This window comes from Heterodontus francisci, chromosome 42, assembly GCF_036365525.1.
Source record: "Heterodontus francisci isolate sHetFra1 chromosome 42, sHetFra1.hap1, whole genome shotgun sequence".
NCBI lineage: Eukaryota > Metazoa > Chordata > Chondrichthyes > Heterodontiformes > Heterodontidae > Heterodontus > Heterodontus francisci.
Window position 1 is genome coordinate 21,064,922 of NC_090412.1, and position 11,169 is coordinate 21,076,090.

At 44.9% G+C, this 11,169-nt stretch overlaps 1 protein-coding gene across 1 annotated transcript; it reads left to right on the forward strand.

The window, feature by feature from the left end:
• The first annotated feature begins 1,006 nt into the window (after positions 1 to 1,006).
• LOC137355370 (nodal-like) lies at positions 1,007 to 10,491 on the forward strand. Its single transcript, XM_068020363.1, has 3 exons — positions 1,007 to 1,313; positions 4,932 to 5,743; positions 10,224 to 10,491. The coding sequence occupies exons 1-3, from the start codon at positions 1,007 to 1,009 to the stop codon at positions 10,374 to 10,376; spliced, it is 1,272 nt and encodes a 423-aa protein (XP_067876464.1). The 3' UTR covers positions 10,377 to 10,491.
• Positions 10,492 to 11,169: the final 678 nt, after the last annotated feature.

An 11,169-nucleotide genomic window follows, 5' to 3' on the forward strand; every position in this document is an offset into this window, starting at 1 on the left:
TTGAGATGGTTTTGTCACATGGATTTCCAAGTTTCTTGTTGCTGCAGAGAATAGTAATATACACAAGGACGGTTTAACTTCAGGATAAAGTCTTGGGGGCAGGTATCTGGTTGAACTTGTGATTAATAAAATTGTATGAATTTAATTGGTAATATAAATTTAGATCAAAATGTCTTCCAGCTACATTTGCCCTGTTATCGGTTTCCTCAAATTAACTTTATACAATCCAGCTTTTAATCAGAGTTGTTGAATTCAAGTGAACTGGTCATTCAGTTATTTTTTTAATCACCGATTTACACTCCTTTAATCTAGAACAAACTTTCCCACGCTGTCCCTCCAATTAATTGGATAATTCAATGTTTAAGCGCAAAAAATAATTCTTGGCAGAAGGCTGCATTACTAAATGTTAAGAAGGCATCATTCATTTCTAAAGTGTATGTTTTAATGTCCAGCCCTGGGTGTTAAATTCCATGGATCACAAATAACGATTGTGATGGACTTACAATAGAGCTGATCAGGGTTTTTGTGTGAGTAATGCAATAAAAGGAAGGAGCAGGTCACGCAATGTACTTTCATCTTTTCCTCCCAACGTGGGTTGATTCCGAGTGGCTGTAAATTGCACGGTATCTCCTTTCAATTTTCTACTTGGTTTATATGCAGGAGTCCTGTGCAGCAGCTGCACGTGGAGTCTGTCACTTCTGCACATCTAAAGGATCCATTAAAGTAAAACATCGAAACTGCGGAGTGACACTGCATAATTTGACAATTGGTAAAACCAAATGTAACGTGGTGTTTGGGGGGAAAAAATGGAGATGACAAGTAAAATTTCTGTTGTCCTGCAGAACTAATTACTACCTGTCATATGGGTCAGGAATGGACTGCATTAGCAAAATAATGGCTTTCGATGTGTCTGGGTTAGTGTGGGGGGTTAATATGCATTGGGAGGGTTGTATATAAGGGCACACACACACACACACAGAGTGAGCTGTCACTTATCTCAGGCGACATGCAGTTCCCATTCCCAACCACAGTGCTAGTGCTGCTAGCCCCAGTCTTCATCTCAATGGGTCAGGGGAACCCAGCCAGCAACTGGACTTGGCGTGTGCTGGAAACCAGGCCAGGTCCCCCGCCCAGCCTCAGGGAGGTGGCTGTCTTTATCCAGCGCCTGGAGGCCCGGAACATCAGCTTGAACCTCCCCGCCCACATGATCAACCTGTACCGCAGTTACAGCTCGGGAAATTACACTGGCCTCTCATCCCACGAACGACCCGTGTTACCAGAGGCGGACACGGTGCGGAGCCTGGTCGCAAAAAGTAAAGTATCATCTCTGATCTATTTTGATTCTATGGTTTGCTGTGTGTGTGTGTTTCCAATTTTGCTGCTGTGTTTTGATGTGGCCGCCGATTCTCTCCAATCTCCCTCCCAGACACAGCCAGTCTGCTTCAATCCACACTCAGGGTTTGATGTCTTTTGAACAGGGGAATTGCTTAGAGGATGAAGGCGTGTCAGGGTCTGGCTTGGATTGTAAAACTTTGTTCAATCTGTCTCCTCCAAATAGTGTATTGTAGCCAAATTATCGCAGGGACTGAGATTTCCCCCTACCCCAACTTCAATCCACATTCTGGTGAACACTCTTTAACACATGGTTCAGTGATTGGTTTCTCAGTCCTAAACTTCTCTTTGATTTTCTCCGCATTACATTCTCACGAAGGAAAGAAACCTGTTGCTTTCAGTCTATATGTGCAGTTGCAGAAATAACCTGCATTTGCATAGCGCCTTTCACGACCTCAAGACGTCCTAAAAGTGCATTACAGCCAGTGAAGTGCTTTCACAGGGTATCTATTAATGTAAGAATGGAAAGTGCTTCACAGCTGTCCTAACATCTGTATATAGAAAAAAAAATGGTAACAACTCATATTTAACAACTTAAAACGCCCCAAGGCACTTCATAGGACCATTATCAAACAAAATCTGACATCGGGAGCCGAGCCACAAAAAAAGATATGAGGTCGGATGACCAAAAGCTTGGTCAAAGAGGCAGGTTTTAAGGAGTGTCTTAAAGGAGGAAAGAGAGGCGGAGAGGTGTAGGGAGAGAATTCCAGAGCTTGGGACCCATACAACTGAAGGCAGGACCACCGATGATGGAGCGATTAGACACACTTGTTAATGCCAGTATTTCCCATCAAATTATCACTGTTAGTGTTTTGTAAACTTGAAGAATGCAATTATTTTTCCAATTTTCTCCTCTCCCGCAGGATTGTCCCAGCTCTCCGCTTACCCCTCTATTGTGGCCATTCCTCTTGTATGAGCGTTGGTTGGTAGGCTATTTAACCGAGGGGGGCTGTGGATGTGTCTTTGGTCAGGGAGCTAGTTTCAGGAGAGTACAGGGGCCCTCTTATTAAGAAACCCCACTACACTGTCAGACCAGAACCTGTGGTAAAAGTGAAAAGCTGGGGTGGGGAGGTGTGAGAATGTACTGAGGCTACTCACATGAGAGAGGAGGCAAACTTCGGTAATATAGCCAAAAGAAAATGATCAAACCACTTACATTAACAGCAACCATAATACTGAACACAATGCACCAAAATCGTCAAATACCTGGATGTCACTGCAGAAAATAGGCAACAGCCTTTTATGTTAACAGCTTTGATTCGCTTAGTGGCTTAATCTGTACAAAGAGGGGAAACTTTAATCAGAGATGTAACAGTGAAAATGAAATCACTTTGCTGCCCTGTGCTTGTTGGGTAAGCTCCCTAAAAGTGATGGAGATTAAACTGACTGCTCACATTTGTTTTTCTGTGTTCACTAGTTGTAACTCCACAGATGGCACAGCCGCAAGACAATGAATAATCAAGCTTTAGGCAAGTGTTCTCTTGAAGGATGGGACCCAAGCGTTTCAGTGTTTATTCTTTGTGTTTGTAACTTCCTTCCCGGTCGTCCATTGGCAGTGCCACTTTCCTTCACTGATACTGTGTGCGTAGATAAATATTTGTTATTCATTCATTGGACGTGGCTGGCAAGGCCAGCATTTACTGCCCATCCCTAATGCCCTTTAGAAGGTGGTGGCAAGCCACCTTCTTGAATGCAAGGCCATTTCAGAGGGCAGTTAGGAGCCAATTACATTGCTGCGGGTCACATATCGGCTAGACAGGGTAAGGACAGCTGACTTCCTTCTCTAAAGGACGCTAGTGAACCAGAGGGGCTTTTACAACAATCTGTTAGTTTCATGGTCACCGTTAGTAAGACTAGCTTTTTAGTCCAGATGTATTCATTTAACTAAATTTAAACTTCCCAGCTGCCATGGTGGGATTTGAACTCATGTCTCCAGATTATTAGTTCAGCCGTGTAGATTACTAGTCCAGTAACATACCCACCATGTTACTGTACTCCAATGTAGATAATGCATAGATCAATAGATACCTATTAATCGACAGATATTAGATTAAACTTGTTTTTACATGTACCCACCCCTGCCCCCAGAAAAAATGCTTTTAACAAAGAATAGATTGTCATTCTTTGCAGTCCTTAATAGTTGAATGGATTCAGATGCTCAGTGTGAGTTTTAACATAGTAAAATAAAAGCAAAATACTGCGGATGCTGGAAATCTGAAATAAAGACAGCAAGTGCTGGAAATACTCAGCATCTGTGCAGAGAGAAACAGATGAAAGGTCATAGATCTGACATGCTGACTCTGTTAGCTGTTTAGCTGCTAGCTCCTTCACGCCAGTTTCCATATTGTAAGGAAAGGGTTTCTCACTCAATAAAAGGTATTGTGACCCCATTCCCTGGCCACCAACTCTGTGCCGAGCGGATCCGTTACTCCCTATGTGAATCTCATTCAGTTTGGCTTCTATCCAATCCATGGCACTGAGACCAAGTTCATTAAGGCCACCAATCACATTCAGCAAACTATTAACCAGTACTTTATCTTTCCCTGTTCTCCTCAACCCCTACACAGCCTCTGCCAAAAATAAACAACTTCTATTTATGCAGTGCCTTTCATGACCTCAGGATGACCCAAAGCAGCTTACAGCTAATGAAGAACTTTTGAAGTGTAGTCACTGTTGTGGAGGAAATGCAGCAGCCAATTTGTGCACAGCAAGATCCCACAAACAGCAATGCGATAATGAGCGGATAATCTGGTTTTAGTGTGATGCCAGTTGAGGGATGGCACGATTTGAAGAGCAGGGGAGTTATCCTCAGTGTCCTGGCCAATGGTGCCATGGAATCTGTACCCAAAGGAGTCAATGACAGGAAAAAGGAGACAGAATGGACTGAAAGGGGAAGGAGAAAAATGTTTGGGACTTTTTCATTATTTTTGAGTGTTTTTTTTTGATATTGTCTTATTCAGATTTTTTTTTAAACTTCCCTGTTCCTGAAATTTGAAACATGATGGCTGCAGTGTGATACTGGGTCCTGTGATAGATACATCGATGGTTGTTACTAATAATTCCTTGGGATCACCCTACTGGTACCACACATCCTCAACTATACCTACTGTGCCAACCTCTCCCACTTCCTCCCTTCCTCTCCAGGAGATTCTGACTTGTGTTGGGTCTCCAAAGGTGCTGGGACCTCACCCCACTCTTCATTCTGGACAGCACATGTTAGCAGGCTATTGAACCATTAGGGGCGTCACATCTGCAATAATCCTATTCTCTCACTTCCTATCAGGAGTCATTGGGTGGTGATCAAGAATAGGAACCCTGGCTGATACCTGCTTCTCCATAGTCTGGGGTTACCAAGACAAATTATACACTCTACCATGGTCTTAGAGGAGATCAGCTGGAACAATGAAGTCCAGGGAATGAACCCAGGGGCACCCTGCTTTGTTTGGCTCAGTATCACACTAGGCAGGACGTTTAGTCATTGAACTACCCAGGGGTGCTTCCATACTCTTGATTAATCCCTGCTGTTCTTCTGTTCCTAGGTTTTCATCACAATGGGAGCCGGTGGATTGTCACCTTTGACATGTCCACACTAACGCCCAATGAGAAGCTTCAATTTGCTGAGTTGAGGATCAGCTTGCCCGCTTTTGCAGAGTCCTGCTCTCTCCTGGAGCTCCACCACCAATCTGAATACCCGTGTGGACCCACTACCTGCCAGGACCAGCTTTTCCTAGGTTCCTTCCCTCCTGATTCAGTGCTGGAGGATGCTGCAGACTGTGCCATTTACAACGTTACCGACATCCTGAGGCACTGGATCAACCGTAGTAAGTCCAGTGGGAAGGGTGGACTCTCCGGGCTCCAGTGGCCACAGAGCCCAGCCTGCCGAAGCAAGAGGGCCCTCCCCGACACCAGCACCAAGGGGAAGACTGAAACCAAGGAGACAGCACTGCTGCTGGTGTTCTCCCGGAGACCCGAGCAGAGCTGCTCGGAGAGTTCCTCACTTCTGAAAGATGCCAAAGGCTCCAAGCGAGTGCGGAAGCCCCGAAAGAGAAAGGGCCGCCGGCCAAAGCACAACGGCAAGGCAGCACAGCAGCCAAAAAGCGCCCGCAGAAGAGGCAGGGGCAGGGGCAGGGCTGAACGCAGTGGATCTCTCAGCTACCGGCACACCCGGCACCACAGTAAGAGCAACAGCTCAACCCGGTGCCGGAGGATCAAGTTTCAGATCAAATTTGGCAAGATCGGCTGGGGTGCCTGGGTCATCTTCCCTAAGATGTACAACGCCTTCCGCTGTGAGGGAGAGTGCCCGTCACCATCTGGGGAGGATGTCAAACCCACCAACCATGCTTACATGCAGGTAATGCCACCCCACGTTAAACATACACCTTTTTAATGCTGCGTTTAATGACTGGAAGAATAGTTCACTGTAATCATCAACTGCAGTAGATTTTCAACCTTGCTTAGACCACACGTGGAACATTCTGCACAGTTCTGGTCTCCAAATTACAAACAGGATGTAGAGGCATGGGAGAAACTGCAAAAAAGATACCAGAACTGAGAGGTTATATTAGGGAAAGACTGAACAGGCTGGGCCACTGTTCTCTAGGAAAGAGAAGACTGAGCAGTGACTTAACAGAGGTCTTTAAATTAAAAAAAGGAGTTTGATAGGGTAGACATAGAGAAAATGTTTCTGCTTGTTGGGGAGTCCAAAACTGGGACCATAAATATAAGATAGTTACTAATAAATCAAATTTAAAGAAAGAGAATGCAGACATTGCTACCATACGGGGTAGTTGAGGTGAATAGCATAGCTGTATTTAAGGGGAAACTAAATAATATGAGGAAGAAAGGAATAGCAAGTTATGTTGACAGGCTTGGATGAAGTAGAGTGGGAAGAGGCTCATGTGGGGCAAAAAACACCAGCATTGACCAACTGGGCTGAATGGCCTTTATTCTGTGCCGTGAATACAATTAATTCTACATAGATTTTAGAATTAAAGGATCATGCAGCACTGAAGGAAGCCATTCAGCCCATCGTGCCTGTGCAGACTCTTTGAAAGAACTATCCAATTACTCCTACTCCCACCCCCTCCACCCCATTCTTTCCCGAAGCCCTGCAATATTTTCCCCTTCAAGTAGTTATCCAATTCCTATTTGAAAGTTACCACTGGATCTTCTTCCACCACCCGCTCAGCTGGTGCATATTGATACAACACCCATGCCACTGCACCCATTGAGTTCAACTGTCAATCACAACTGCTCACTTGTCCCAAGTGGTGTTGGTGCAGTATAGCAACATGCTATAATTCTACATGCTTGTGTACTTTATTTTTATTTTATTTAGAGATACAGCACTGAAACAGGCCCTTCGGTCCTTCCTGATTAGGCACCCTGTGCCCGACAGAGGACCACCCCAGATGCCCCAACACCCAACATGCCCCCCTGTCCCCCCAATCGACCACCCTTGCCTCGCTGGGGCCCGACCAATCACTCCCGGCAAGGCCCAAAAATGTACCTTTTCCCAGGGCTATCCTTCCTCCTCTTCTTGAAGCTAGGTTGCAGTCCTAGCAGTGGCCACTGCTCCTGGTGGCGCTGTTGGGACTAAGAGCTGTCAGACCGCTAATTGGCTGGCAGCTCCATTAGGGGAGACTTCCTGTCTCAATGAGGTGGAAGTCCCACCTCAGACCAATTAAGGGCCTGGGGACTGTAAAATGCAGTCTTGATCCCCAGGCCAGGCAGAGGCGGGATCGCCACCGACTTTTCAGTTGGTGGACGGCTCCCGTCCAATGAGGGTAAAATTTCCAGCCATAGTTATTTATGGCACAGAAGGAGGCCATTTGGCCCATCAAATCGATGCCAACTTTCTGTAAAGCAATTCAGTCAGTCCCATTTCCCTGCTGTATTCCTGTAACCCTATAAGTTTATTTCTTTCAAGCGCCCATCCTTTTCTTTTTTGAAATTATTAGTCTTCTGAATAATTTCTTTTGAAATTATTAGTCACAGTCATAGAGTTATACAGCACAGAAACAGGCCCTTTGGCCCATCGTGTCTGTGCTGACCATCAAGCACCTAACTATTCTAATCCCATTTTCCAGCACTTGGCCCGTAGCCTTGTATGCTATGTTTCAAGTGCTCATCTAAATACTTAAATGTTGTGAGGGTTCCTGCCTCTACCACCTCTTCAGGCAGTGCATTCCAGATTCCAACCACCCTCCAGGTGAAAAAAATTTTCCTCAAATCCTGTCGTAAATCTCCTGCCCCTTACCCTAAATCTATGCCCCCTGGTTATTGACAGCTCTGCTAAGGGAAAAAGTTTCTTCCTATCTATGCCCCTCATAATTTTGTATACCTCAATCATGTCCCCCCTCAGCCTTCTCTGCTCTAAGGAAAACAACCCCAGCCTTTTCAGTCTCTCTTCATAGCTGAAATGCTCCAGCCCAGGCAACATCCTGGTGAATCTCCTCTGCACCCTCTCCAGTGCAATCACATCCTTCCTATAGTGTGGTGCCCAGAACTGTACACAGTACTCCAACTGTGGCCTAACTAGCGTTTTATACAGCTCCATCATAACCTCCCTGCTCTTATATTCTATGCCTCGTCTAATAAAGGCAAGTATCCCATATGCCTTCCTAACCAGCTTATCTACCTGTGCTGCTGCCTTCAGTGATCTTTGGACAAGTACACCAAGGTCCCTCTGACTTTCTGTACTTCCTAGGGTCCTACCATCCATTGTATATTCCCTTGCCTTGTTAGTCCTCCCAAAATGCATCACCTCACACTTCTCAGGATTAATTCCATTTTCCACTGCTCTGCCTATCTTACCAGCCCATCTATATCATCCTGTAATCTAAAGCTTTCCTCCTCGCTATTTATGACACCCCCAATTTTCGTGTCATCTGCAAACTTACTGATCATACCTCCTATATTCATGTCTAAATCATTAATGTACACTACAAACAGCAAGGGTCCCAGCACCGATCCCTGTGGTGCACCACTGGTCACAGGCTTCCACTCGTAAAAACAACCCTCGACCATCACCCTCTGCCTCCTGCCACTCAGCCAATTAATTGATTTGTCTCTGTTTCCACCACCCTTGTAGGCAGAGAGTTCCAGGTCATTACCACTTCTTCCTCACAGCCCCCTACATCTCAAACCTTAAATCTGTGTCCCCTCGCCCTTGTACCATCAGCTAATAGGAATAGTTATTCTTTACAATCTAATCCAAACCTGTCATAATCTTGGGCACCGCTATCACATCTCCCCTCAATCTCAATGGCTCCTAGGAGAACAACATCTGCTTCGCCAACCTAAATCCTCTGGAACCGTTCTCATAAATCTCCTATACACCCTCTCGAGTATCCTCGCATCCTTCCTAAAGTGTGGTGACACAATACTCTAGTTGTGGCCTAACCAGAGCTTTATAAAGATTCAGCATAACTTCCCTGCTTTTGTACTCAATACTTTTCCATTTATGAGGTCCAAGATCCCATATGCTTTGCTAACTACTCTCTCAATGTGTTCAGCCACCTTCAAAGGTCTGTGCACATGCACCCCCAGTCCCTGTCCCTGTACACTCTTTAGAACTGTGCCATTAAGTCCATATGGCCTTTCCCCATCCATTCTGCCAAAATGCGTCACCTCACACTTCTCTATTAAATTCCATTTGCTACTTGTCTGCCCATTCTGCTAGCCTATCTACTTCCTGGTGCAGTTGATTTGTATCATCCTCACTGTTTGCCATTCCTCCACGTTTGGTGTGTGTGTATTAAAACCATAATAATGAGATTATTCAGCTTTGACCAAATTTTATTGGTTTAGTTGCTCAATATGCCCGTCCACCAATGAATTCGAGATGTAGAACCACAGTGCACTGTGTGTTCACTTAATCAATTCACCAAATGAAAATACATAGGCAAATCAATTACAACAATACTTGGATCCATCCAAAATAATCCTTACAGCATGTAAGTGACCCACATTATCAGACTTAACAGAAATGTTGTCTTGGCTTATGTACTGGGTTAGATAGTGCCCTTTCACCGTTGGGATTTGAGCTGTAATGCAACTCAGGCAGACGGGAAGTCTCCTGTCCTCTCGTTGTAAAGATTTTGTGAAATGAGTTTGGTGTGTTGTCACTCTGTTCTTAGTGGGAATAAACCCACAGGGCAAAACTGCTCACATGGATGCAGGTGGGGGTGCTTTCTGGGATTATTGCTGAGGCATATTATTGCTCAGCGCAGTGTAACTCTATTTAACTTTTGCTATCCCTGACCTGGGATTGCTTTGATACAGATACAAGAGGTTGAAATCTAAAAGTACTTAATTCTCCAGTATTATTAACTGGATAACCTCAACAGCAACATGGCATTGTTCATGAACAATGCTGGACAAGGAACAGTTCTGGGCAATGGAAAGTGCAGGACATCTTGGCTTTCTGGGTGACTGGATCCTTCTACCGTATAATAATTCTGTGATTCTATGATCCTTACTCTGAGCCATTTCGGTTGGGTGTGCTTTTGAGCTGGACAAGGGGTGGGGAGAAGCTGTCCAGGATGATCTCTGTTGGAAGTACATGTGCATGGACAAATTTAGGCTGAGCTGTGATAAGTCCCATAGTCCAATAGCCTGCCAACACTCACTGCTCTAGTTCACACATACAATATGGCAGCTGCCACTCTGGAGCTGCACTATTTAATGAGTTTGAACCTTCAGGTGAGCTAAAAATACAGGGTGAACACTGGAAAAATAAAACTTGATATGCAAGATGAACCTCCAGTAACACTTAATATAACCTGAGTTTGAAGGATTTTGTACCAATTGTACTTTTTCATTTTCAGAGTCTGCTCAAATTCCATCATCCCACACTGGTGCCTTCCCCTTGCTGTGTCCCCACCAAAATGAATCCAATCAGCATGCTGTACATCGAAAAGGGTGAGGTGGTGTTACGTCACCACGAGAACATGGTGGTACAAGAGTGTGGGTGTCGCTGACCAACTTACCTGCTTTCATTTCACAAGTGTTAAGAATTCAGCCTGGGCAACGATGGCACGATCGAGTAACTAGGTGTGATAAAGAGTTTGCACTGCTGTGATGCCTCCCACAGTTGGACAGCCTGTCAATCAAGCAGGTGATGGGGAGGAGGAGAGGTGGGGTGGGAAGGTTGTGTGAAGTCAACCAGAGTGATCGCTGTTGAAAGTACAAGTATGTGGACAGGTTTGGACCGATCTGTGATGGTTCCAGCAGTCAAATAGCCACTGGTGGGTGTCCAGTGTAAGTGGTACTATGTCCCAGGAAGGAGTCCATGCCTTCAGGGAATGTGAGGTGAGGAAGGCAGAGAAGGGGACAAATCGGACAGATACAAAAATGTAAAACTGCATGATACTGTGAATTATCTAAAATTGAAAATGTTTTTTTTGTAACTCTTGCCTACCATGGCTGTAAATCAGCAATGTATCCATTTATATAAGCTCTTATCAACTGTATTAATTCTTGTTCCCTTGCATTCAATTTTCTTTCATAAACTCGACATTTTCTCCAATATCTCTGGTGGTAAAGACAGTGATGTAACTGATTTAGAAAGAACACAAGATTTCCAGTTCAACTGAATTCAGTGCCGAGTCAGCAGAGTTTAGCCCAGGTGGTGTCTATACTCCTCTGGTAGGAAGGACAAAGGAATCTATCAGGACACCACCTCTGACAACTGTCCAGTGGGCCTTGCTGGAAAGTTTGCATCTGTGTGAGTGTGATTGTCTGTGTCTGTGTACATACACACACATACCAGAG